The sequence below is a fragment of the Laccaria bicolor genome, genomic scaffold (genome assembly GCF_000143565.1).
Source record: "Laccaria bicolor S238N-H82 LACBIscaffold_3 genomic scaffold, whole genome shotgun sequence".
Lineage (NCBI taxonomy): Eukaryota > Fungi > Basidiomycota > Agaricomycetes > Agaricales > Hydnangiaceae > Laccaria > Laccaria bicolor.
The window spans coordinates 1,190,880-1,217,890 of record NW_001889874.1 but is presented as its reverse complement, the minus strand read 5'-3'; the positions used below and the strand labels follow the sequence as shown (position 1 = coordinate 1,217,890).

General features: G+C 50.1%; 8 protein-coding genes across 8 annotated transcripts; 4 read left to right on the top strand and 4 right to left on the bottom strand.

Annotated features, from left to right (window-relative positions):
- Positions 1-2,000: 2,000 nt before the first annotated feature.
- On the bottom strand, positions 2,001-2,910 carry LACBIDRAFT_308683 (uncharacterized protein; the record flags this gene model as incomplete). Its single annotated transcript, XM_001875611.1, has 4 exons — positions 2,001-2,128; positions 2,181-2,442; positions 2,495-2,639; positions 2,696-2,910. 4 exons carry the CDS (start codon positions 2,908-2,910, stop codon positions 2,001-2,003), a joined length of 750 nt encoding a protein of 249 aa, XP_001875646.1.
- Positions 2,911-3,892: 982 nt separating this feature from the next.
- On the bottom strand, positions 3,893-5,152 carry LACBIDRAFT_322616 (uncharacterized protein; the record flags this gene model as incomplete). Its single annotated transcript, XM_001875610.1, has 1 exon — positions 3,893-5,152. One exon carries the CDS (start codon positions 5,150-5,152, stop codon positions 3,893-3,895), a length of 1,260 nt encoding a protein of 419 aa, XP_001875645.1.
- Positions 5,153-6,891: 1,739 nt separating this feature from the next.
- Positions 6,892-10,432, top strand: LACBIDRAFT_308681 (uncharacterized protein; the record flags this gene model as incomplete). Its single annotated transcript, XM_001876050.1, has 6 exons — positions 6,892-7,452; positions 7,511-8,294; positions 8,360-8,665; positions 8,717-10,049; positions 10,104-10,218; positions 10,286-10,432. 6 exons carry the CDS (start codon positions 6,892-6,894, stop codon positions 10,430-10,432), a joined length of 3,246 nt encoding a protein of 1,081 aa, XP_001876085.1.
- A 685-nt stretch (positions 10,433-11,117) lies between these two features.
- LACBIDRAFT_245541 (uncharacterized protein) lies at positions 11,118-13,718 on the top strand (the record flags this gene model as incomplete). The annotated part of the gene is made up of 7 exons (XM_001876049.1): positions 11,118-11,460; positions 11,511-11,855; positions 11,909-12,084; positions 12,137-12,751; positions 12,802-12,937; positions 12,997-13,238; positions 13,641-13,718. 7 exons carry the CDS (start codon positions 11,118-11,120, stop codon positions 13,716-13,718), a joined length of 1,935 nt encoding a protein of 644 aa, XP_001876084.1.
- Positions 13,719-13,945: 227 nt separating this feature from the next.
- Positions 13,946-15,203, bottom strand: LACBIDRAFT_322614 (uncharacterized protein; the record flags this gene model as incomplete). Its single annotated transcript, XM_001875609.1, has 2 exons — positions 13,946-13,955; positions 14,308-15,203. 2 exons carry the CDS (start codon positions 15,201-15,203, stop codon positions 13,946-13,948), a joined length of 906 nt encoding a protein of 301 aa, XP_001875644.1.
- Positions 15,204-16,135: 932 nt separating this feature from the next.
- On the top strand, positions 16,136-20,254 carry LACBIDRAFT_308679 (uncharacterized protein; the record flags this gene model as incomplete). Its single annotated transcript, XM_001876048.1, has 11 exons — positions 16,136-16,222; positions 16,341-16,693; positions 16,742-17,322; positions 17,373-17,425; positions 17,474-17,518; positions 17,565-17,624; positions 17,686-17,764; positions 17,826-18,301; positions 18,353-18,976; positions 19,031-19,820; positions 19,878-20,254. The coding sequence occupies 11 exons, from the start codon at positions 16,136-16,138 to the stop codon at positions 20,252-20,254; spliced, it is 3,525 nt and encodes a 1,174-aa protein (XP_001876083.1).
- Positions 20,255-20,735: 481 nt separating this feature from the next.
- Positions 20,736-21,797, top strand: LACBIDRAFT_308677 (uncharacterized protein). The gene has a single exon (XM_001876047.1). It carries the CDS (start codon positions 21,244-21,246, stop codon positions 21,550-21,552), a length of 309 nt encoding a protein of 102 aa, XP_001876082.1. The 5' UTR covers positions 20,736-21,243; the 3' UTR covers positions 21,553-21,797.
- A 2,841-nt stretch (positions 21,798-24,638) lies between these two features.
- On the bottom strand, positions 24,639-26,800 carry LACBIDRAFT_245406 (uncharacterized protein; the record flags this gene model as incomplete). The annotated part of the gene is made up of 8 exons (XM_001875608.1): positions 24,639-24,820; positions 24,875-25,012; positions 25,067-25,246; positions 25,352-25,515; positions 25,565-26,094; positions 26,147-26,279; positions 26,328-26,464; positions 26,522-26,800. The coding sequence occupies 8 exons, from the start codon at positions 26,798-26,800 to the stop codon at positions 24,639-24,641; spliced, it is 1,743 nt and encodes a 580-aa protein (XP_001875643.1).
- Between the last annotated feature and the right edge of the window lie 211 nt (positions 26,801-27,011).

The following is a 27,011-nucleotide window of genomic DNA, read 5'->3' as shown; positions in this document are numbered from 1 at the left end:
CCATCTGTTCTTCCAGTCTGATCGCGACCAGGAACAGGTGCACCAGAAGACAAGGGAGGAGACAGCAGGTGCAGGAAAGGACATTGGGAGCAGGTATATATATAGGTTTGTGTAAATACATATGTACAGGTTGGCAAAGGGGTAGCAGCAGGGCAACGTGTGTGCATGGGGAGCAAAGGCGCGTGTGTATGAACACAGGGGTGCATGGGTGCAAGGGCGCAGGGGATGGGATGCATCGTGGTACGCGGCAAGCCATGAAGGGCGCAAGGGGGGGGCACAAAAGGCGCGTGGGAGCAAGGGGAGCACAGACGAAGGCAAGGGTGCAAAGGAGTTGGGAAAGAGGGGAGAAAAGCAGGACAGTCAGCCTGTGTGTCCAATGGGGAAAAGACGAGAACTAACCTTAAAACCCCTGTGGTGCGCCTCGTGTTCCAAAGCACGGCTGCAATCTCTTCAACACGCTGCCTGTTGATGAAGCTGATGTCAAAGACATCGTCGTCGTCGGTGGCGCGAAGGGCCTCATGCCACTCCCGCCGAACCTGAGCCTGGTAATGCAGCAGTACCGTGTCACCGTCGACCTGCCTTCGCATGGGGTGGCCTTCGAGGTTGAGGTAAAACTCTGCGAGGGCGATGACGAGCTCCTCAGGCCAGCCTGCCTGTGACATGTGGTGGAGTAAACAGGTCTTGGCCATCGACATTTGACGCCACGTCAAATCCTCGTCCGGGATGACCTTGCTCGAAGGCTTGTGCGAAGCCATGGGCTTTAGAAGGAGGGTGTCGTCGGCTTTCGCGAAGGTGAAAGCGTCCTGGGCGATGGTTCGATCAAACCTCACCGCCTCCGAGCAGCCTTCATCCGTGAAGTAGTAGAGCTCCACGTAATCGCGCTCGTCCAGCTTGTGGATCGCGTAGCGCGAAGGGCGGAGGTCCGGGACGTTCCCCACGGGCTTGTTTGCGACGAAACCCTTCAACTTGGGCTTCTTCTTCTCCTTCTCCCTCTTCTCTGTCTCTTCTTCCTTCCTGAGCTCCTCGAGCTCCCGAAGCTCCTCTGCTTCCTGGGCGAGCCTGGCCTCAGCCGCACCTGCCTTGTCCTCCCTAACCTGTTCTGCCCAAGCCTCTTTCCTGGTGTTGTTGTCCACAACCCAGGCATCGGCTAAGCGGGCAGCGACAGCGGCCTTGTCTATGCCTTCCGCTGTGGCGAGGGCCGTGCAAAGGGGGTCAAAAGCCACAGACGTGAAGTCAGGCCTCACCTCCAGATCGGGGTCTTGAGTGATACGTGGCATTGGCGGCACGAGGAGTCCGACTCAGAATGCGGTGAAAAACTGATGATCTGAAAAGAGTGTGTATGCAAGCGTGGATGCGGAAAAACAGGGAAAGAAAAGAAAAGTGAGCACTGCGTCCTCAGACTCAGAGGGGCAGTGATAGTGGTAGGAAGAAAGAGAGAGTGATTACGTAGACTATCACATGCCCTGTACAAAGACAGCACCCTATCCTTACACTCGTGCCTCGTTGCACTCTAGGGCATAATCCACCCGCCCTCAATCGATTTGAGAGGATATGGCACGATCGATATCACTTTCTCCTTCAAAGGGGTTTTCAATTACGATCTCGTTACTGTGCAAAGGGGGCGTTCCGTTTATACGACCCCGTTCGTCCATAGAGTTTACCAGATATTTGTGCCCTCATTGGCGTTGCTCATCCGTCAGACCAAACATTGCTAAAAATCCCTTGGATTAATCCAAGGATTTCTTGCCGACCTTATCGGATTCATGATGACCACGACCCAGCCCAGCGCGGAGAGGGCGCTTTAGAAATGGCGCATAATCAAGACTGGGCTGAGAGGACTTCAACAGCTCGTTGGAGACTCCGGAAACCTGATGAATCTGTCGGGGAACGTAGTCCTCGATACGATCGCGGTCGTAAAACAGGAAATACAAAGTGTAACACATTTGTTTGACGACGACGTGAGTGCTGCTTTCTATCTTACAAACACGAATCAATTTTTTCTATAGTTGCGGTGTGCTACCGGCGCTCTTTCTCAAGTATACCCATTGGACTGATGCAGCGACCGGCGTGAAGAGTGGTATCTCTTCTGAGGCGCTGAGTGGCGCTCCTACTCTTGGGGAATAATTGTCTAGATTGACCGCTTCAAAAGTCTTGTCGTTCGATCGGAGAGCTGTACTTGCCTTGATGATGGCTATCTCCCGGTCCAACCAAAACATCCCTCACAGCGCTCTCAAGTTCTGCGGTGGGGCAGGAGGCGATTTGACCCTGACGGGGATCCGAGCTACCACCAAATTCTTGGTTACTTGGACAATGCACAGACTCGGGGTCGAAGGAGGGATCGATCGACATCAGCAATAGTACAGACGTATCATCTGCACCACCATTATCCAAAGGGGCCCTGGATCCATGTCTTCTTTTGCTCCGCTCTATCTCGCTGGTGGCCTATGAACAGAATTGTTATGTTCTTGAAGGGAGTCAATGATAAAAATCTAACATGCAAGCAAGCTCTGAGTTTCTTGACACGATACGACAGCTGTATGATGCGTAGTGAAAGTCCATTGAACAGAGCAAGAAATTCATGGATGACGGTCGTCGCGTTGTAGGTGCCTTTGCGAAGCGGGAGGCTGCGTTGTTCCATACTTTATGTTGCAAGTAAGTTTTAATCATTCAAATTTGAAACAAGAAACAGATGAACCTAGCAAGCATTGACTTGGATATCTTCCGAAATTTTTCAGATGGGAATAAATTCTCGGTCTCCGCCTGCTCATAAATCTGCTGGGTCTCCTTGAGCAAGTCATCCAGAAATTTCATCTGTATGCTAGGAAAATAGGCGCGGCACCAGGCGACCGCCATAACAAAACCGAGCACGCCAGCGATGAAGGTAAAGTGACTTGCGGAGGTGCTGTCCATGAGGTGGGCGAGTGACAAAGAGTGTAACCAGACATGGCTAGTGGTTAAGAACTTCAGATGGGGACGATGGCTCCTCCTTGAACCTTCTTTCGCGAAAGGTTTATATAGACCTCAGCCGTTGATCGTGACCAAACTTGGCATTAAGGTTACAGCGCGACACATTCCTGTGTAGTGCTGTGCAGACTCGTGCCATTAGCCTAGTACACTGCCCTACACCGCCATTTGTTTAAAATGTGAGAGGGGGGGATCGATGTGAAAAGAGGTAGAGGTAGAGGTATATTCTGGAGCGGTATGGGACACATAGGGACACATCGACCTGTCCACGGGTGTTTGGAAGAGCTGCAGCCAACCTGCAGACCAGCTAGCCTCGACATGCCCATTACATTTTTGTTACGTGGACACTTGAACCGCCTCCCTCAACTTCCATCCGATCGTCTTTGACTTTGTCATCGCCTCGTTATCGTCAATCCGCCTTCGCTTTCGACGACGGACAGGGACTGCCACTGCCACTGCCACTGCCACCTGCTGTACTACTGACTGCTTCATCTCCGGGATCGTCTGACGTGGAGAATTGGCTACAAGCCTTGGGGCTTTTACATAGCCTCAAAGCTTAAAGGCTAAAACGTTCGGAAGTACGTGCCGTATGTTAAATTGTTCCTGTGAAACTGCTGTAACATACCTAATCTTGATATTTCGTTTTGTTTCCGTGTACACAGCCATCTGCATTCATGTTATCGTCATTCGTCATATGGGTTTAATATAGACACGCAAAACAGTCATATGTCCAAAGGTTGTCGCGTGCGAGACTCTGTAAAACTGATGAGTTTGTTGGCGACTGACGTGATCGCCTGTTTATGCAGTATGACCCAGTTATTTGGACCTGAGCATGGTCCGTACCACTTTGTATTGAAGACGCGAACAGTTATGATACTGTAGGCTGACAATAATTAGCAATACAATAGCTAAAGTGAAAGGAAACATATCAGCCCAAGTCGTCTCCATCCTTTTTCAACTCCAAGTCATCCGTCAACCGAACCTTCATCCACGCATCATCATCCACCTCCACCTCAATCAAGTTCTGCACCAACCAAACCGCTCCCTCATCACGCGTGAACCGATAGTTCTTCTCCGGAAGTATCAAAATCAGTAATTCCAGCGTTGGCAAGTTATTCATAATCCGTTCAGCCACTTCTAAGCGCCTAACGTGTTGGAGTAGATCGGGGTAAGCGCTTGTTGGGGAGGAGGCGTCTGAGAGGGGGTTCACGACAGTGGCAGGTTTTATGACTAGGGTTCGGAGGCGGGTGAAACGCATTGGGAAGGGGAGGAAGGAGACTTGGTAGCCGGTTTGCTGGAGGTGACTTTTGTTAATAAGAAGTTTTGAGGAGGGGATAAAAAGACGTACTAGGCATGTATAATCCATGATCCTGAGGTATTTGAGGGTAGGCATTTGGGCAGCTGCGCACGCAGCGATGATCGCTACGTCCATCCCCACCTGGGTCTTCTCCTGCCATCGTTCGATGCTTAGGCTTTCCAAGGGCCCAAAGCTGGTCAGAGCTACGAACGTCGCTAGTTCGTCTTCTTCCTTTGGGTTTTCTAAAAAGTATTGCAGTCGTTTGATGCTTTTCCAGGGCTCCGAAGCCACCTTCGCTAGTTCTCTTATGATGGCTGCGCTGGTGTTTAGGGTGGTGAGGTTCGGTAAGGTCTCTCTGCGTGGAAACCTCGTCCCGAGAACGAGGTGCGTTGAGGATGAGGGACGGTGAGAGAGGGTGGTCAGACTCTTTTGGCCCTCCAGGAAATCTCGGAGCATAGTTGTGGTGAAATAGGTGTTTGTGAATTTTTGGAGGGCGAATGTGTGGCCCTCGAGGACCCATGCATGGACTGCGTTTCCGAGAAACGGGGGTTCACCGTCTAATATGGTCAAGTCGCGGAGGTTGATGCAGAGGTGGAGGGCGTGGGTGAGGCGGGTGAGGTCGTCTGCTTGGAGGCTTGTTTGGGAGGGCATGGTGAGGGAAAGGGAGTGGATGCGGGCGCCGAGATGTGGGCGGCGGACGAGGGAGGTGCACCATGAGTTGAGAGCGCGTCGGGAGGGGGTTGGGAGGTTGATGGAGGTGTACAAGATTCGTTCGGCCTCGGCGCGGAAGGACCGGGAGACATGGCAGAGGGCGAGGAGGTCAGAGTGGGATAGCAGGGGAGAGGTGCAGATTAGTGAGCAGATTTCTGGTGGCAGGATCAAGGGGGCCATTTGAGTTGGGAAGAGGGAGAGTGAAAGAGCCGCCATTCTCGATTTTTATCAAATCTTGAACATGTGACTTTCATTGTTCCGCCTCTGAGATTTCGACGCGTTCTGCCAACGCTCTGCGGGCAGATCGTTAGCTAAAAATCGCGGAAAGTTGGTAGTTGTGGAGCACTCACCTAACGTTCGTTGAAATTTTTGAAAAATTGAGAGCGTGGTACTGGCAGATTGGCACCGTTATTAGAGGTAAATGCGTGGATCTTGTTGTACAGTTGCGGACAAACAAAGTCATCAAATTTGATAACTTGAGAACCAGAATTTTTATCAAAATTCTGACTTCAGATTCAGATTCAGAGACCTCGAAACTGTTCAAAAAAGGTGTTCCCTTAATTTTCCCACGCATTTTTGGTTTGGCCAAATTTTTGGGTGTTTTCAACGCACCCAAAAGTCTTCTGAGTCGGCCATCTTTGGATCAATTCTGTGCAATTTATAACCCTGGTGCAGTAGATGCGTGAAAAAATGAACCAGGGTCCATTTATATCTTTTTCCGGGGCACCTTGACCGGAAAGGGTATGCCCACGTGACAGTTTTAGCAAAATTCCCACCATCGAAGACATCGATATTTCAGGGAGACTTTGATGAAATCAAAGAGAGGAAACAAAAAGGGATCAATCTAACCAGAAACCCCCTTTTCGCGTGGAACCCTGGGTTTCTTCTGCATTTGGTAGAAATCCCCCTTCCATCAGTCGATGGGTTATTTTGAGGAACCCCATGTCGGAGTTAAATTCCTAGATGCCGACGCGTGTCGCGCTCAAATTTAAATTGATCTTGGCTCCCCGGGTCATGATGAGAAGAGAGCGCGACGAGTTGAACTCCATCATGCACATCCCTTGTCGCACACGTATCGTCGCGCGATGCGACGCGCCCACTCGACAAGTGGTTACCACGGTAAATAATATTGGTTCATGGTCTACACGATGCTACAAGATGCAAACAAGATGAGGGTTTGGATGGGTAGCTATACTTACATAGATGTAGGAGAGCAGGAGTGGTTTAGGGATGCCACTGCTCCCTTCCATAGTCCCTTGCTACTTGAAAGGTTGATGACCCCCGCCGCCAACTTGAACTTATGCATGTGCATGTGGTGGACTTCAAATATTCTGAGCTCCGCTTCTTGTGGAAACAAGGTTTCTACGCAAGCACTTTGGAAACCCTGGGTTGTTCAGGGGAAACCAGGGTTTCTGGATAGTTTAATCCAACAAAAAGGAGTCGATTGGCATATTTTCCGTATTTTTAGCTATTTTTTCAGGCACTGGCCAAATTTTTGGGGTATAAAACCCTTATATCGTCATTTCTGGGAATTCTGCTCGTTGGAATTGATCAAGGAGATCAATAGGAACCCATTTATACCATTATCTACCAATTCCGATGTTTTTCGGAGTCCCAAAAAATAGGTCAATAAATTTGTTGACTTTGTTTGTCCGCAACTGTACTCACAACGCGTTTTTCGTATCTCGAGACTCAAGACCTCTAGGCACGTCCAAGGATCTTCTTGATCCCTGTAAACTGCATGGGGATTCGGTGGGAATCAATCAGCAAGGGCATAAACACGCCCACGTGACACACGCGTTATTTTGGTCAAGTTGTTGAATGTCCGAATTCGGACAGCGCTCTTCTACTCGCTGTGCCTTCCATCGTCTGCCACTCTCTTTTCTCTTTCCTCCGCGACACCAGAGAACAACAGCACGATGATGAAAAAACGAACAGCCAAAGGGTCTGTTCTTGACATCAGCATCCGTGGCGACGAGCAAGAGCAGCATCGTATTCAACTTGAACACAATCTACAGCACACAGACCTTTCCTTGCGGTTGTCCTCGGCTAGCGACGACGACGGAGACGAAGATCATCACAATCACAATTATACAAGACAAAATGCGAGCAGTGTGGAATATGGACGTCATAACTCTGCACCAGACCCCTTCCCAGAGTTTCCATCGTACGCTGCCCACCGCTCCGGAGACCTCTACGGGGATGAGGACACGCACAGTCAGGTGGCGGCGTGGTCCTATCGTACGGGAGACGATGAGGAGGGCATTAACCCGTATGGCGGGGAGAGCGTGTCTACGGCGGCTCACCATGCTAGCGCGTTAACCCTCAGTGCGGGGTTAGGTGGGGGCAGGCATGCTCGCCGTGATATTAGTATCAGCGGCGCAGAGTACGACCCCGAGAGACCGCTCCATGAAATGATTGCGGGCGTGGATAGTAAACTTAGCGTTTTTGATATGGAGCCTTCGAGGTCCAAGTACCCTGTAAGTCTTTTTTTCTTACTGTGTTGCTCCACTGCTGATGTTCATACTACTACTACAGGGAATGGGTAGTGTCACGTACGACCCGCTCGTAGTGGATAGCACTGCTGAGCTGGACAGAATCTTAAAATCAGGCTACGCAGCTCCTCCATCCCTGCGTTCCCGCCTTGGCTCTCCCTTATCCTCTGCCTCCTCAGTTGCCTCCGACTCTGATGGCGGTGGTAATGGCACTCAAGCTAGACCAAAATTATCAGACCACCTCCGACACGTCTCATTCTCGCCCAAACGACCCCGGAGTGCCCAATCAAACCGAACAGCTTCTCCGATTCCTATGATGTCCCCGCTAGGCGGGAGAGCCCAGAACGAGTCGATGAATGCACCCACGCCTAGGCCGAGTAGGAAGTCGAATATATTCCCTTCGTATGCCTCTTCTCCTGCGGCTCAGCAGCCCGATGTGAGGGTGCAGCCTCCTACACCGTCCACCACCGGGTCTAAACTTGGGAGGTCGACGAAGAGTGAGAGGCTTTCATCCTCTGTATCTAGATCCCAGCAGCAAGGGCGAAGCAGCAGTGGTACCAATCCAAGGCCCTCTGCTCCTCTATCTAGAGAAGAGCCCGAGAGAAACCCGTTCAGTAATATCGGAAACCAGACTGCGGAAGTCAGCTTTGCGCCGTCTGCGAGCGTGAGGCGGCCTACACCTAGGAGGTCATCTATGAGAGATACCCCGAGGGGAAAGGTTCAGTTACCTGATGTTACGGGTTTGACGAGCGCTGTTGAGAGTCCGGCCAAGTTTGGGATTGAGTATGTGGCTTATAGGGCTGATGATCGTCCTAGGGATTCGGAAGGTAATCCTTCTGTCGTTTTTTTATGGAAAGAAAAGACCTTGACGAGATTTTTTTTGTTTATATAGCTCGATTATTGCAGACCCTTTCTACAGTCCAGACCCAACTTCATCATCTGAACGAAGAGAATGGGATCTCAAGGAGACGCGTCAGGGAGCTAGAGTTGGAGTTGGAGGAGTGTAAACGCGAAGTTGCACGAGAGCGGACGAGGTTGATGGAGAGGGAGGAGGTTATTGTGCAACAGCAACGGGATATAAGCTTCTCAAGGAGGAAAGGGGCGAAAGGAAAGGGAAAGGCCAGGGAGGTCGATTTTGAGCAGAGTGAGGTGGGGGAGGCGAGTGTTCGGTATAAGGAGGCTGTCGAGGAGAAAAAAGGTCTGTCTTTGTCTCCTTCTATATGGGAGGGAGGCTGAATTGTTTTGATAGCTCTGGAAGCCCTGATCAACTCCCTTCGCACCCATTTGACGAGGTTGACTTCGGAGCTTGCGTCTCATCAAGAGCTTCTCATGGAACTCCGGAATCTGCGTGAATCGGATTCTAGGGCGCTCAGAGAGAAGGGGAGCGAGATTGTGCAGCTGAAAGAGGAGGTGGAGCGCGTTGCGGGGGAGGTGGAAGTTTTGAGGGGGGTGGTTGAGGAGGGGTTGAAGGAGAGGAGGATGGCAAGGGAGGTGTCGGGTATTCATGAGAGTTTGGCGGATGTTGCTATGTCTAGGGATGAGGAGGAGGTGGAGGTGGAAGAAGAAGAGGAGGGCCGTGAAGAAGAGGAAGAGCAGGAGGAGGAGGAGGGTTTGGAGTATCGATCACAGGAAGAGGAGGAAGATGAAGAGCCTGAGCCTTTCGATCCTTCTTCGCACGCGAATTTCAACATGGCGGATAAAACTATGCGAACTGATCATGCGACGATGGGGTCGAGTGCGAACCTTGGGGCGTCGACTATGACTACTGCCCCTGGAGAGCGGGATGAGCAATTGCTTGATATGGAGGACCTTGAGAGGATATCCGCCGAGGTGGAGGAGAGGAGGTCTGATGCGAGTTTGGTTTCTTTGGCTAGGTCCAGGACGTCAAGAAGTCCTTCACCTGTTAGGGACAGCAGTCCCTCGCCTACGCCAACTAGGTCGCGGAGGCGGGCGGCGGTTGTTGAAGAAGAGGAAGAGGAAGAGGGAACGGAAAGGGCCGTATCGCCTGCTTTGACTTCCTATCGCCATCAACAACGTTTAGGACACCAGCAGCAGCAGCAGGAGCAGCAGCGCCAGAAACCATCGTCGTCCTCGTCCAGGCCATCAGCTCCTACTCCCGGTCAAGCAGCGAGACATAGTAGACGAAGTCAACCCCCTCCTCAGCCGGAGGAACTGGAGACACCTTTTCCCCAGATTCGCGGCGAGCGATTGGAGAGGCTTTTCTTCTCTGCTCCGGAGCATAATGCGAAGACGTGTACGGTGTGTTATCGTCGGAGGCATAGGGATCGACCTTCTTCGCCTTCGTGGGTGAAGCATAGGCAGCACCGACATCCTCAGGCAGAAGAAGAAGAGGAGGAAGAGGAGGAGGAGGATGAAGGGTTTGCAGAGGGTTCGGATGACGTTCCTGTTCCTCCGGAATTCAAGGGCAAGCAGCGGGATGTTGGAGCAGGACAAGGACATGTTACGTTCTCTGAGAACCCGGCGTATTGGCGCCAGGCAGGCCAAAAGGAAGGACTACCCCCGCAGACGGTGGTCATGCGGGTTATCAGGGAGTTGGAGGATGATTTCACGCATTATAAAAGGTGTGTTTTTTTTTTACTATTTGAGGGGAAGGAAACTGATGGTTTTTTTTGTAGTATTTATGTTGAGCTCGCGGATCAGTATAAAGATATGGATGCTGTTTCGAATGTCCGCAAGCGGAATATTTTGGCGCAGCATCTTAGAGAGGTTGTTGATATTTTGGAACAGAAGGTAAGTAATTCGGATTGTTCTTTTGTTTGAGGGAACCAAGGACTGATGAATTGTGTCATTTGATTAGGGTGACCAGATTGCGTCTTTGAGTGATTTGTTGAGCTTTAAAGATAAACCTGTCGCGGAGAGTGTGGTTCCTGGGTATGCGAGGCCTCGTTCGGTTCCAGGTGGGCCGTCGTCGGTCTGGAGTTGGAAAGCGAGGAGACCTTCTTGAGTGCGAGAATCCCGAGTCTGAAGCGATGCCTCTGGATATGGACATCTTCTTTATCTTGTGTTTATGGTTTATGCATGTGCATTCGACAAAATATTATCGTACCCTCATGCCGCAGTATATACATTTTGAACAAAATGCCGTTTTTTCTACAAGTGCAGGCTCCCTTGAATACATGAATGTTGCTGTCGTCGACCCCGCGGAACGGATTGGAGCGGGAAGGTGGGATGTGGCGGGCCGCCCGACCCGGAAACCAGATGATAGTGGTTGATCCATCTACAAAATTGAAAGACATGGGTGATTTTGTCTTCGTTCCATTCCTTTACCGCCATCTTCCTCCTTCTCTGGACTGCAGTCCGTCTCTTCCCTGACGGAGATATCTGAGGTAAGTGAGGGAACCCACGTTCGACTGTTTTCACGGACTGATCGTTGTCAGGGCTAGTCTTCCGAGGTATGTGCGTCATCGAGGAGAACTTGTGTATTGTTGGCTGAACGCCCTCGGTGACTTCAAGATCTATTGAGGAGATAATATTAGACTGCTTGGTGCGTAGTTCATGCCAGGTTCTTGTCGTACGATGCTCATATTTTCTTTGCAGCCCCTCCATACCGTATGTCCAAAAGCGCCAACCGTAATGATTGCGTCAAGCTAATCTTCGATGCCCAGCCATCAAATAGACACCCATACATAATGGCTATCCTCCGCAGAATTTTCTCGAGGCGAACACTCGCGTACGCGACAGGAGGCACGGTGCTCAGCGCCGGCGCATGTTATTGGTACCTCAACTCAGGACCTGCCTATCCTCTGTCCACCAAGGAGCAGCGCAGGCCGCCACCGCCATGGACCCCACCTTCGCGGGCTGAGATGCTCAAACAGCTCAAGGCGTCTGGCGCGATCAAGACGCATGGCGAGCCTGGTGAGGAGTTTGACTTGCTCATTGTTGGCGGAGGCGCTACCGGTGCTGGGGTTGCCGTTGATGCTGCTAGTCGAGGGCTGAAGGTTGCTTTGGTGGAAAGAGACGATTTCAGTGCTGGTGCGTTTGTTTTACTCCCCTCTTCGCCATTGACTGATTTGTGATGGCAGGAACGTCATCTAAATCGACAAAACTTGTTCATGGCGGTGTGCGGTACCTCCAGAAAGCCGTTTTTGAACTGGACTACGATCAGTACAAACTCGTCCGCGAGGCTTTGCACGAACGCAAAATTTTCTTGCAGACTGCGCCTTATCTATCCAACATGCTGCCGATTATGTTGCCGATTTACAAGTACTGGCAAATCCCGTATTATTATGCAGGGTGCAAGATGTATGACGTTCTAGCTGGGAAGGAGAACATGGAGACGTCGTACCTCATGAGCAAAGGGAAGGCGTTGGAGACTTTTCCTATGCTTAAGAGTGAGGGTCTCGTTGGCGCTGTGGTTTACTATGATGGTGTGCTTTTTTTTGTAGTCTCTATCAGGTTGGTGACTAAAGATATGGCGCAGGACAACACAACGATTCTCGGATGAACATTGCCCTGATAATGAGTGCTGTCAAGCAGGGAGCTATCGTCGCGAACTACTGCGAGGTTACGAAACTGAATAAAGATGAGTCTGGGAAGCTCACCGGTGCACGGGTCAAGGATGCTCTCACTGGTGAAGAATGGGATGTTAAAGCCAAGGTTCGTTTTCCTCTCTGGTCCTACTCATCTATTCTGATTCGTCTATCTTCAGGGTGTCATTAACGCAACCGGCCCATTCTCTGATACCCTCCTCTCTCTTGATGACCCAAATCACCAGCCCATCGTGCAACCATCGTCCGGAGTTCACATTACCTTGCCCAACTACTACTCCCCTCGTAAGATGGGCTTGTTAGACCCCGCCACCTCAGACGGACGTGTGATCTTCTTTCTTCCCTGGCAGGGCAATACTATAGCTGGGACCACAGACACACCAGCTTCGGTGGAACGTGACCCAGTCGCATCAGAGGAAGACATCCGCTGGGTCTTGGAGGAAGTCCGTTCGTACTTGTCCCCTGATATCAAAGTCCGCCGTGGAGATGTCCTCAGCGCGTGGAGTGGGCTCCGGCCTCTCGTGCGCGATCCCAGGGCAGCCAGCACTGCGGGTCTTGTGAGGAATCATATGATTTATGTTAGTGACAGTGGACTCCTCACGATCGCTGGTGGAAAGTGGACCACGTACAGGGCCATGGCGCAGGAGACGGTGGATGAGGCTGTCAAGGTTTTCGGGCTTGAAGGGCGCGTGAAGAGTGGATGTGTGACGGAGAACTTAAGATTGGTGGGTAGCGATGGGTGGAGTAGGAATATGTTCATTGGGCTGATCCAGACTGTGAGTCTCTTTGTGCAGATTTGTAGGTTTATTTGCTGACGGTTGGCCAGTATGGTCTGGAGAGCGAAGTTGCTAGGCATCTCTCCGACAACTATGGTGATCGTGCATGGACTGTCTGCTCTCTTGCAGAACCCACTGGCGAGAGCTGGCCTCTGTACGGAAAGCGTCTTGCACCTCAATACCCGAGTATGTGTTTCCCAGCTTCTGGTCTTACTATCGCCTTAAGTTGGCTTCTTCATCCCCAGTCATCGACGCAGAAGTGCGATATGCCGTCCGTCACGAATATGCCCTTTCTGCCATTGATGTTCTCGCCCGCCGTACCCGTCTTTCCTTCCTCAATGCACACGCCGCCCTCGATGCCCTTCCTCGGGTCGTCGATATCATGGCAGACGAGCTCAACTGGTCCAAAGCAGAGCGCAAAAGGCAAACTAAGGATGCCGTCCAGTTCCTTCAAAGCATGGGCCTTTCACCCGCGTACATGGCGCACGTACCTGACCTTGAGCCGAGAGGTTTGTGGGAGAAGCTTTGGTCGGCTGCTGGACGTCTAATTGGCACTGGTGCTGCAGTGAAGGAGAACAAGCCGTATATGTATGGCCGCTCAAAGTTCGAGGCTGGAGAGTTGGCGACGCTGAGGCATGCATTCGTGGCTCATGTGAGGGAAGCGGAGAAGATGAACAAGGTGGACGTGAAGGAGGTCTTGAAGGATGTCCTGGGGTATGCTGGGATTTCGGACAAGGACTACGCATATGTCTTTTATGAGGCTGGGTTGAAGAACAGGGAGGAGTTGGACTTTGATGAGTTTGCTGAGGTCGGTTTTGATTTTTTTTCCTCCAGATCGTTTCGAGAACTGACTAGCTTGTCTCTTCTCTAGATTTGCGGGAACCTCAAGGAAGTTGCATTCGCACCTTCCCCAAAGAAACAGAAGAGGACGAAGATTCCTGTTGAGAAGAGTGGTGGAGGTGTTTAACTTTCTTGTTTTAAATTCTTGACAGAGGATCCGGAAGCTGAGCTGGTAGAGATGAGACCGACGAACCTACGTGGCTGGCAACATAGACGAGGCTAGCGACCTCCATTCTATATAGATAAAAATTAATGCTTATATCGTACACTCAACTCGAAATTGAATTCAAGATCCTCAACGTTCAACGTTCAACTTTGATTCCGTTTGAAGTCCAACCCTACCCAGTGACTCCATCATCTTAAGCTAAACGGTACCACTTACATCAGCGTATACTTCACATCCTCGAGATCTGTTACGGTTCCTAATGGCCATTTGGGCATGATTCTAATTTAAATGTTCTTCTTAGCTAAACACAAGTGAACATATGCGCGTAACCACTACATGGTGCAATTTGAACTGTAGCCGACGTGGCAAGCTTGCGAAAGATTTGTTTGGGGAAAAAGAAAACCAGTTACGGGGCTTTTATCGTACAAAGCTGAATTAACATGTGGTGGCAAAACGAGTAGCTAGGAAAACTGACTATGTCATCATCTAGTCTTTGGTAACGTGCATGAACCTGCCGGGGATCAATATCCTCTCCACTACTCGTCCATACCTCGCAATGTGTGCTAACAAGTCCTCTGTCGTGTATTTGACTCTGAAGTGCGTGGTTCTATCTTTATTCTGGTCCCTGCAGCCGAGGCAGAAGAACCCTCGGTCGACCTGCCGGCCACCATCGAGTAGAACTGGTGCGGAGATGATGGCCATGAATCGCTTAGGTTCCCAGGCTGCTTTGTCCGACTGGGGAAGACCTTTGCCCGTCAGACTGTGCACCAATGCCTGGCGATCGTAGAGTCGAAGTCGCTTCGACTGCCCTCTCACAGTCAAAGCACCGCAGTACCGCCCGGGCAGGCTGAGGATGCTCGGTGGTTTCGCCAATTCGAAGAGTTTGCGGAAGCTTTTAGCATTGCTCTGTGGCGTTGCATTGAGGGTGAAGAGCCTGTATGCTTCGCGACTTGTGAGAGGGAAGTATTCCGGCCGCTCGGTGAAACAGAAGTAGCAGACTCGGCGGCAGTCTATGAGATAGAGATAGTCGCCAAAGAGATTGCACGTGGAACATCGGCTTGTGCAAAGCGTATTGTATAGTGTAATACAGTCAAACGCGTCCGCCTGTATGCTGACAATGGCGCGGATGATGTTGGGGCAATGCTTAAGGATTGCGGTGTATTGGTGGATAGAGTTGACAAGCTCCATTGCGCGGCGGTTGAGGCCCCGGAAGCGAGTCAGTGAAGGAATGTCCACCTGCAGCAGAACCTCGATGAGAAGTTCTAGGGGGAGCCTGTCGAGCTGATTAGCAGGAAAACATGCGGAGATGGGCTTGCAATCGTGTCGCCCATTGTCGAGTGGACACCGTGTTTCCAGCTGCGCGTCGTCCAAGGTATTGTCGCGGTTATTACGCTTCCGGCACACGTGTAGAACTAAATCGAGTGAATTAGGCGGGTTTGTTTCCATCACAGGGCGGAGACCAATTGCAAGCTGCTCGACACCGTTGTTTATGAATGATGATAGGTTGAGAATCTGCCAGGCAGTTCTGGTACGTGCGTCGTGCAATACACGTTGACGGTCAAGGTCAACTTGAATAGATGTCACTTGTAGCGGTGGTGGGAGATAGATGGCAGGATTTTAAATTCCGGATCCGCCAGCTCTCGAAATCTCCTGTCCACGCGGCCCTTGAATATTGAATCTCTACACCAGTGCATACCTCATCGTCAGCTGTGGCAACCTCGCCCATGCCAATCCTCGCCCTCAGTCCAGCCAAGCAGAGGCCAAAACTTACATCGACCCGACTTCAGTAATTTTCACGACAGACAGAAGTACTTGGACGTCGTCCACGCATCGACCCAACACCGACCATGCCTCACGTTTGACGGAAACCTCCCGCAGCCTTCGCCACAGGTGGTTGGGAGTTGCAATCTCTTGGAATGGTAATTAGCTGTGGCGTTCCTGGCAGTGGTGCCTAGAGGCTAGCAGTGCCATGCTCTTGAGCGAAGTGCCCGAATTGGGGAGGCCACAAAGCTTACCAACTATTCCTCATCAGACCCGGCCGATAGATAGAGAGCGATAACTCAGACTTGCGATGGCCATGCCTGATCCGTCGCTGAAGACAGAAGCTGCCAGTCAGTCGTCGATAAGTGCCACATCCATATCGACGCCGGCACCCAGCGTGCGGTACGTACAGAACTTTTCATTTGTAACCTTACTGAGCGCTTAGATATAGTGAAGTGTCGACTGTGTCCCTTTTCACTGGCTCTACATCTACGGGAATTTCTGGTGGTCAATTCAACACCTCACAGGGTGTGACGATCATTATCAGTACGGACGTTGAACCGAGGTTTAATGAAATGAAATTGCTCACATTTTTTTAGATGAAAGCTCATCGCATCATGCAAGGGTTAGCTCAACGAGTGAACCATTGGGAGCGGCGCCCGGGCCACCAGAAACGTCGGAGCTGGCACGGACAACAAGCGAAAGTGCGTCCACTTTCTTTTCTATACCAACAATGGCTGATAAAGCCCACCGTACCTTCTTCCTTCGCAGATGTACGTTTCGAACATGCCCTTGCTAGGCTCTTCGACTAATTTTGTCCAGTCGTCTGTTGCAACTGATGACACCACGGTCGAGGAACAGAGCGCCAACGCCATCTACGAGCGACAACTCTTGCAGAAGAAGCATGGGTTCCCTCTCTGGATTCCTCAGCCCAATACGGAACTACCAGAATCATACCAGCAAACTGGTGCTAGCATCGGCGACGTCGGTTTGATTACATCTTACGGGGCCTTCGATTATCTTTTCAATATCTGTCTTGATGCCAATCACCCAAGTAACCCAGAAGTATTACCTGAGAACTTCTCCCCTCTGTCACTTTCCTCTGCAGATGTTCGGAAATATCCTGAGCATTCAAGAGGGAGTTATCTCGCCAGCATTTCAGTAAAAAAACAGAGGTTCTTTTTATCGCCATTATCAGTATTTGAGTGCTGATGAGATTCCAGGGGGCTAACTTTCCGTGGTTCAAAATCAGAAGGGGCGGTATTGGCGATGCCTGAGGGAGCTCATCATGAAGATTTGCGCAATCTCAAAGCATTCAGGGACTATGCTTCACTTCACGCAGCCAGCTGGTATCAATTCGTAAACGGGCCCCGTGGTTGCGAGCTTGAAAATGGAGAGTTGCACCTCGTGACAGGCTGCGATAAAACCACATCGTGGGGCATTGCGTCATATAACAACACCATGCAGTCTGATCGTACTCAAGATGGACCTGTCTTGACATTCCTTACGGTCCCTGGCGATCACAGATATCCGTTGCGCACCACTTACTCCTGGGAACATGATGGCATGGCTGAGTCAAAGACATGGCCAGAACCTGACCTCAACGGTGTTGAGGATGATTCAGGATCATCCTGGACAACATGGCCTCGCAACCAAACCACTTTTATCCGCTCGTTCACGATCACAGTTTCGGACACCATATGGAAAAACCTGCCCTTTAACCTCGCTTCGGAGGTGGAAACAGATACTGTCGAACTTAAATCGCCACCGAGTTCTTCAAGCTCTTCGCAAAGTATACTATCTAGTACGCGTCTCCTCCTCAGTACTCAAGCACAAAGTTCAATAGCCATTTAGGCGGCCGCAACAATGGACCTGTAGTGTTGAAGGATTGGCAGAGCCGTTCACCTGTGAGTATGTCCAAGTTATTTTCTAAAAGTTTCTCAATAGCCCAACAGACTATTCACCCTTCTACACTTATTCTCAAGATATTGATGCAAAAGGTGATCCCTGCCATGCATAAACCTCTCATAACTAATAATCGATTAGCATCCTGAAGCCAAGGTTGCTATTATCCATGATGATGACTGGTGTTCTGTCCTTGAGGAGGCATGTTTGAATAACACTTCCTTGTTATCCATTGACAATCTGACGCTTTGATCGGTTGCAGGATGCAACTCAACTTCCGGATGGTCCAGAGTTCTTCAATCGAATTCAAAGTAAATTCGATGTAGTCATAGATCAAAATGGTAAGATGCTTTGCTGTCGGGAGGTTACGCTCTGACTCAGAGAATTATCGTTCCTGGCTAGGCACGCTTTATTTAGAAGAAAAAGAAGTCTCCATGAGAAACAAGGAAGTCGGCGAACTGTCAAAAGTGGATGTTCCCAAGACCATTGGAGCTGAGGTAGAAGAGAAGTTTACGCTACCCTTACCTTCGTCAAGCACGCCTTTGCCGTCAAGTTCGCAAACTGGTTTGAATGAAGCTGCTTTCGTACCTCCCCTTACCTCGATTCTGCCAAATTTGTCTGTTCCGCCTTACACAGGCTCAGCTCAGGGCGACAACGTTGTAGGGAGCCAGCCTCTCCCGACGGTCCCAGCGGTACATCTTTCTGGTGACCAGAACAACAATATTCCTCCACCTATGGAAATGTCCGCTTTTGAGCGATTATTCAAGCCTTTTTGCATCAAGCTGAACATCGATTTACAGCAGCTAAAAATTGATAACAAGCCGATCGACCTCTATCAGCTTCACAGAAATGTCATGCTGGAATCAGGGTTTGCGATGGTAATTGATTCTACTCTCGTCATATCGCTACAGCTTATAGATCTTATGCAGGTGGAACAAAAGAAGCTTTGGGATGTTATTGGGGGACGTATGGGTTTTGTGCAAGTCTCCGGCACCGGAACAGAGCCCGCAAAGTCAGGACCTGACATCGCGCACCGCCTTGCTAACATTTACAAAGAGTACCTATTCATCTTCGAACGATACTACATTGCCTGGGCAGTCAATACGAGGCTTCGAGCGCAACCGGGACCTGCTGCTCAGGCGATGCATGTGCCACCTCCGCCTCCGTCGATGCAGGGGCTGTCTTCTGGACAGGGGTCACTTTCTACGGCTATGCAAAGGGTTGCTGCTCTCACTCACATCCCGATCCATGAACTCCGCCGACGCAATGTACCAGAGAGGGTTATCGCGTTTTTAGAAGCTAATAGAGCCGGTTTGCTGCGTGCTTATGCCGCACAGAGGGTCTCCCAAAATCCACCACAGCCTCCGGCTGCGAATCAGAATGTTGCTGGAAGCCATCCCCCACCATTAGATCACCCCCGCTTCCAGCAATCATATAGGATTTACTGCGCCAACAAGAATCGGAAGAACGATACTCCACCACAAATTGACGACAAACCGGTCGACCTCTATCAGCTCCATAGAAACGTGATGTTAGAATCCGGACCCATTCAGGTGTTTATTTTTCCCCATCTCGCGTGAAAACAATGATTCATGGCTTTCCTTTAGATACAACGGAAGGGACTTTGGAGCATTATTGGGGGGCGCATGGGATTCGCACAATCTCCCAGCACCGAATTGGGCCCAGCAAAGTGCAGTCCTGATGCTGCGCAGAAGCTTGCGCTCGTTTATAAAGAGCTTCTATACGACTTCGATGGACTTTATATCCAATCGCTTCTCAAGGTGAGGCTACAAGCCCAAGGGAAAACCCCTCTTGCAACGAAGGCTGCCGCTCCTGCCGCAAGGGGTGCACCTCCGCCGGTGTCCCAGCGTGTAAATGCACCTCCGCCGATGTCCCAGCGTGTACATGCACCTTCGCCGGCGTCCCAGCGTGTAAATGCACCATCTCCCTCGATGTTCCGGAGTGTCATCGTTCATGCTCATGTACCTGCGTCTGATCTCCATGAACGTGGAGTTTCGGAGAAAGTCATCGAGGTCATTGAGGCCAACCGTGGTGATTTGCAAAAGGCTCACGCCGAGCAGGCCTTGCAAAATCAATTGCGTTTGATGCAACAGAGTACTGGAAACCGGAGTGGGCCCTCCAACACAGTGCCTAACATGAAATTTCCATTTGGTGGGTCGGCTGCTCAGCAAAATACAGCTGCCGGGTCTGCGGCTGTATCTGGAATATTACAGCAACGCAATCTGCCAAACCCGCTTCAAGGCAATAATTTCCTTGGCAGTCGACAACCTCTTCCCCAACCACGAACGCAATGGGATCTGCCTACCCAACAAACGAAGGAGCATTTGGACAAGTCCAATCAACCCATGCAGGGTATCAACCAAACCGTGGCCCCGAGTAAGTCATTGCCAATTATGGCTGTCAGATTGTTAGTACTTACGACTACATATACAGCTAACTCGTCCGTGCGTCCTGCCAAGCGGAAGACTCCGACGCTTCTTGCTGAGGCCAAGCAACCGATCGCCAAAAGACTATCTTTCGAGGCAAGGGTCAAGCATGGGCAAGAATCTCAAGATACTGCGTCTGAGCAGGTCACTGAGGCCATGGATGTAGATGAAAATCCCAAAGTACAGGACACGTCAGAAGTCTCTAACATCGTGAATATGATCATGGAAGCCTATGATCTGCAAGAATCGCCACCTCTTCCGGAACCATCCGACCTTGACTTTGAGGAGTTTTTAGATTTTTCGGGAATGGTCAATGGTGGAAGTGGCTCCTCAAGGGCTGGGGCGTCAGAATTGCACAATGTTTCGCCTCCTTGGTCGTCTTGATCAGACTAGTCGCGGTTGAGGATGGACAGGAAGGTTGGGTCATAGGCGGTCAAAGGAAAGTGTGTGTTGGACATTCTTCTAGTGCCATTGGTGCAAATCGGTTCTCCTTATATCATTTGTAACAGGTATGCCTTATTCCGTATCCGTGTGTTCTACTCTTTTATTGTTGTACACTTGTACTATTATCATTTGCTCTGTGTAGTAGTAAAGTTGTTTTGTATCCGAACATGTTTTACTTAGACTCCTTATCAGAAATTGCACTCACTCACTCAAATCACGGAGAGAGTGCATTCCCTGAGGATCCATGATAGTATGTGTGCACTGGCAATCGAATATTTGGCATTTTGTCCACTGGAACATTGCACATTGATTGCACAACTGTCGAAAAATACGGAACCCAAATACGGAGACCACACACATGGGTGCCACCATGATGTCATAGCATTGTGCGCCCTGGGCGCTGCCCAACGTTACACAGATACTTTGGTCCTCCCCCCTTCGAACTGAGGTACGCAGAGTCTCCAGTCTTGCCTCGTCATGCACGAAGGATCATATACTTGCGCTAACTAGTACTCTGTAGTTTGCACTCCCTTCAAACTCCTGTCATCAGGTGCTCTAACAAAATGATCATTATTCCTGTCCAACCCAGTAAGACGTCAACCAGTCGATGAAAGGATCAAAAGACTAATTATATAATTGCATGGCCGTAGCACAAGTGTTCCGCCTGTTTGTCCATCTTGTGCTCCTGATCTCGTCAATCCAAGCCCAGTCTCTTTCCGATACTCCTTCCTTTCAGCTCCGGGATATTCCTTTTGAATGTTCCAATCCGACATATGGGAGTTGCACCTTCTATGCTGATTGTCTCGAGAGTCGTTACCATTGTGGTCAATCGGGCTACCCGATTGGATATGGCCAACACTACTGTGTAAGCCTTCACGGCGGCAGGGTCAAAGTTTGGCTTGCAGGGACAGGAGTGGTTGGCACACACCATGCATTGCCTACAGGCCGCACTGGTGCCTGAAGCGACAGGCGAAGGTGAGACAACATGCAACGCGCTAGCCGACAAGGCTTTCGCGACCCATGCAACTTGCTATGTCAACAATGGTTTGTGTGAACTGTTCCCAACGGATTGGGTAGAGATCGTGACCATTGTAGGGTGGACACTCTTCGAGAGCTGGGATGCGACTAGTAAGAGCAGTTTCCAGGCGGCGGGAGATTGTCCAGCCCTTACGGCGTGGATCCTACTCTGCACCACGCTAAATAACCGGAATTTATGCCCCAGTGTGGCTGGGCTGTAGCATTGCATGATTTGCCAAATTGCTTGGAGGCTTGAAACCAGGCTAATTGCAATATGAACTTATTGCTCTCGGAATTGGAAAGCACGTCGATGGACGTCAAATTTTGGTCGAGCTACTTAGTCGTTGAAGATGAACACGCCAAGAGTACCCCGTATTAGCTAAATTTGATTCTTTACGCACTTTTGTATCGATTGCCTTGCTCTGTGTTCCAACTGCATCACATGTACTTGAACTTCCCAGACTACCATGCAATCATCGTCACTCCGACGTTATTTTACTCTACACTCAGTTCAGGCAAATTTTCGTTAGAACTTGGTCTTCTGCTCGCCGAAAGTTAATGTTGACCACCAACTATTCTTAATCCGGCTCTCCACAAACGACTACGGATCGTCAAATTTGGCCCAGAGAAACGCAGCCCAGCCAAAGCCCAGCCGCGCTACTGAAATGTTAAGCGGTTACTTGCCCAGGGACCAACGGTGCGTTTTCTAACTTGTCTGCAATCATGTACTTCTCTGACGCCGTGCATTTCCACGTTAGGAATCCTTTTGCTATGCATTCTGAATCTGTATAACTGGGCGTTATGAACATTGGCGCAACGTGGGCTTACGTGGATCCTCCTCATTGAAGTCGCATTGCTCTATTTGAGGCCCCCGTTCCCTCGCCCCCCTTGTATTCGGTGCCCCACACAGACTATGACCTTCGATCGAGCTCGAAACTTTGTCGTTCAGGGCTGCTACTTCGTCGACAACTCTGGTGGACAGAAGCAGACACTCGATGAAGGCAAGTAGTAGAAGTCAAGATATGAAGTGGATTTTAAATTGAATCACTGTAACAGTACGTGCCAAGCTAAAAGACGCGGCCGCATCAGGGATCAGTTTCAATTCCATTGAAGAATTTGTCGGCAGGCCGATAGAATTGCCCACTGTCTCTTTCGACAACTTGGTGTCACCCAACAATCTGGGCGAAAAACACCTATTTCTGATGCATAGCAAGAACCCATATTCGGTTCGGTTGACTGGAGAAAGCGTAGCAAGGCACTTCCAGGCAAAGCATGTCTTGCTAGCAAGCATCTTCTTTCGCCGTTTCTTCTATTTCTGGCCCGCACAAGGGGATCGCGTAGTCCCCAGTCTAGCCTATCAGCTCGTTGTCTCTCCTCGGTGTCCAGAGGAAGTCAAAGTCGAAATACTGGGCGCTTTTCATGCGGAACCTGACATTCCCGAACAGTCACTGCAGAACCAATTTCAGAAACTGATCGTTCGTCCACTTCTCAACGCCTCCGAATTCCTTCCCCAAACTTTACCTATCGTCTTCCTCTTGGATTCGGTACATGACTGCCAAATTGTTGAAAACATCATTTATGTCCTCGCCAAGTCTCTTCATGAGCTTCGGGAAAATGGGGTCAGTGTCATCGCAGTCATCACGACAGTTTCCTACAGCAAGATCCTCGACAGCGTCCGATCACAGGAAACTATCGCATCCATTACTGAGATCTCCTCTACCCCCGTCACATGTCCCCACTCCATCATCTCTCGGGCGAGAGCGTTGGCTTTTCCGCTGCTTGACCTCAAGTATAAATTACCAAACTTCATCCAACGAATGGTTGAAATCTTGACCATTTTCTGTTCATTCGTGTCGATTCCCTTCGTCGTGTACTTCACGGTTTTCATATGCGGTCTTCTCGTAGGACTCGGTCCCTGGGCAGTCTTATTAGCGGGAGCTGCAACCTTAATTTCCATTCCGATAATGCTTTGTTTATCGATTGCTCTCATGTTCCATATACATAGGGAGGTTGCTCGGGTGATCTGGTCGAGGTCGGGGTAATTACTCACTGCATTCCCGCTTATTTACCTATCGTTGATCGATTGGCGTCGCGTTTTCTCGAATACCAAAGACCTCCAAAGACACATTTACATAATTGTTCCTGACTGGCAATTTCTGACTTGCACATATATACTGGAATTCGATCGAAAGTGCTAGTCTCGATACCAGCCGTTATGGATATGGGTAGAATATATATATGACTGGTGTGCGATAGACTACCAAGAAAGCATGTAGGCCTGTAGTTACTTTTTTCCTCCAGGTGGCAACGATATGTACTCCATAAGAACGATAAGGCGGCAAGCATTCCTTGACCAACCAAAAAAAGACGGTCATACGAAATGGGCCACATCAACAATTATGGACGGTGCCACTGCACTCGCCTCGTTCCCCTCACACCTGACCAAAATGAAATAGCGGTGTAATCTGGTTAGTATCTCCTTCCGCCACCTGCAGTGCGTCCAGTTCCTGGCCCTTGGTACGGACTGTAATCCGGGGGAGGTCGTCCACCTGACCATAAAAGATCAAAACTGAATGTCAATAAAGAGTCGAAAGAGAGAGAACTGACCACTTCGAGGTGGGGGATTGGGTGGTGGCGACTTCACCCTATTGCTGCTCGGGATGACTGCATTTCTGAACAAGTTCATCAAGTCGTCTGTCCTAAACACCGGGCCTAAGCATATCATCAGTCTCAACCGCATGGAGCAATCAATATATAATCGAAGCTCACCATCGAACGAGGCAGGCGTTGGCAACTCCCCAAAGAACCACAATAGCACAGGCGGCAACGAGCCGCTGCGTGGTTTCTCCTCTTCTCGGTCCATTTGGTGTGCACGTGGGGTAGGCAACGACGGTCGTCCCCTTTCCTCCCTCTCCCAGGCTGGAGGAAGAGCAGGGGGTGGTGGAGAGAATCGCCGTCGAGACGGCCCATCCCATCTTGATTCTCGGTCTCGTTCTGGAGGTGCACCACCTCCCCTCGCAGGTGACGCGGCCCGCATCCTTTTGTATCCTTGACTATACTCCCCACTACGACTGTCATCTCGTTTACGATAATCTGGGGATGACGGTCGTTTTGCTGATGGTGCTGGTGTAGTGCCCGATTGCAAGGAAGTTTGTGTTTCCGTTCGTCCGAGGGAAGATGTGTTTACTTTTCTGGCCATCGCGAATCCTAGGTCGCGAGCGGCAATGGCGTCCGTGCCGAGGTAGATATGGCGTTGAGCAAAGCGCTTGATTGGTGGATCTGGGAGAAAATCAACGGGGATGCTCAACTACAACAAGATGCAGATGAACAACATACCAGTCGGGTAAACCTCCGCAATCCGCTTCTCCAGCTTTAGCGCACCTTCAAGATCACCATACTGGTACTCATATCGAGCCCAGCGTTCCCATAGTGGTCGGGCTCGCTCTGGTGGGAAAGTACCGATAATCCGTTCAAATAAGGCTCTTGCATCTAACAAAGTTGTTAAAAGTTGAAAATGAAGAGAGAAAAACATGGAAGCCTCACTATTTTCGTCATTGATAGAAATTAGGAAACCTAGATAGCGTAGCACAAACTCGATCTCATCACCAAACGTGTCTAGGCCCTTCTCAAATATACGGCTTGCGACCGACTTGTCATCAGAACAGTGATACTCCATCAAAGCTATATCAAGTGAGATCAGACATCGGACAGATTAGATAGCCAGCAGAAACATACCAGCAGCTTCGTATACCTCCCAAGGAGCCCATCGATCTTTGCGAGATTTGCCAAACGCCATCCTCGACGACTTCACACCTTCTGCTCTTCGCGCAAAACGCATGTACATGATATAAGCCAACCCATACTCAGTCCTGCGTTCCTGGACCTCGGTTGATTTTGGTGGCTTCTCTTCAGAGGCTTGGGAGTTGAACGACGTGTTGTTGGAATGAATGCCAGCTTCCGCGATTGCTGAGGAAGTGCTGGCGATCAGTGCTGCTGCCGCTGTGTTTCCGTTGACGGTACCACTCCCATTTGATGAGAAGGATGCGTTTGCTGCTACTGAGGACTGTTCGAGTGCTTCGAGCTGACCACGTAGCGTTTCGAGGAACTTGTCGTAGAGGGTGTGAACCTCAGCAAAGTCTTTCTTGACCTCCAGAGCCTCAGCGTAGGCAAAGGTCAGTAGGTAGCTAAAACGTTGTTAGTTCAGTGGCGGAATGCATAGAAATACATGCTCACCTTGACGGATTGGCCTCAAGCCCAGCTTTCAGTATCGAGAGGGCCTCGTCATGCTTGCCCACGCTATTCGTCCACGTATACGCCATGAACCAGATTTCACTGTAATACCTCATACGAATGACGGCCTTGCGATAAACACCCTGGATCCGAGTGATCAGCGTTGCCTTCTCCTTCTCTTCAATCTCTAGAGGGTTACTCTCCTCCCACTTCAGATACGCTTTCCACTTGCCAACAAGCGTCCGTTCTGATGCGTCAAACCTGGGTAGCGGAGGCAAAAATATGTCATTGGACGATGGAGGGTACAGGGCATTTAGATGGTTCGTAAGCTGACGGAGGACGGTACGAGCTTGCATGTGGGCTGGTGAGAGGTCGGCCATGAATTTTTTGGCGGTGATCCTGTTGAGATTTACCTCGAATGCTTCGAGTTCTTGCCAGAGTCGCTCGACGTTGTCCAGGGGAATTTGGACGGCGCGATGGTAAACCTTGCGCAATGCGTCCATTTTCTGTTGTTCTTCCCATGTCGTTGTCGTCTACCCAGAATGAGTCAGCTGTAACTAGGATGCAGGAGATGAAGAGGCGCACCTCGCCAGCTTTGAGAAATTGTATGTAGTCATTCCAAATGTCTCCGCTTTCCTTATCTTGACCAACATGGTTCAAAGCAAACTCGTAAGACTTTCGGACGATATCACGCGTGGATGGCGAAACATTCAAACGTCTGTCAAGAGATCGGAATCACGGAGAAAGGGCATAGTCAATTACATACCTCACATAGACAAGATAAAACTTCCAAAGATCGGCACACGGCGATGTTCTCAAGAATTTCTTGAAGAGTTCTTCAGCAGCTCCAAAAGTTTCTTGATCATTCAAAAAGTGACTAATATATGCAATTTGTGCAGAAGACTGTGCGTTGTGGCCTGTCAGACGAGGGATGCGTGTTGGGTGTCACGCACAACTCACTGTGTTTGGATATTGCTTCAATAGGCTGTCAAATGTGGTCTTTATCTTTTCAATGTCACCGGTACTCTCAGCCACGTTGACGAGTCGTCTCCAATTTTCAGGGTTGTGAGGTTTCTCGAGCAATTGCGCCGTGAGCGCCTCATACTCAGTGGGTGGCGGTAGGTCTTTTTGGGGCTCAGATTTGATGATGTTGAGGGCGTTGAGGATTTCGGCAGTGGGCTGGGTTTGGTCGCCGGGATGTTCAAAATCGTCGCCTTGGCTCTGGGCTGGTTCAGACATGTCAGACGACGAGGACCAGAACAAATAGGTTGCAAAGCGGAGAGCAAGCTTCAACAAGACCCTGACAAGGGCTGTTTCCTGGTTGTTTCCCACGGCTACCAACACACGCCAGCAAAGGATGTCGATGAACTACAACTACAACCTCATTCACGTATATTTGAGTCCCGTCGTCGTCCGCTATTATTGCGAACATCCTCCTATCGCGAGATAT

What these genes read in the sequence shown, in the direction of transcription:
- LACBIDRAFT_308677 (XM_001876047.1), top strand. Translation starts at nt 21,244, where the DNA reads ATGCATTGCCTACAGGCCGCACTGGTGCCTGAAGCGACAGGCGAAGGT.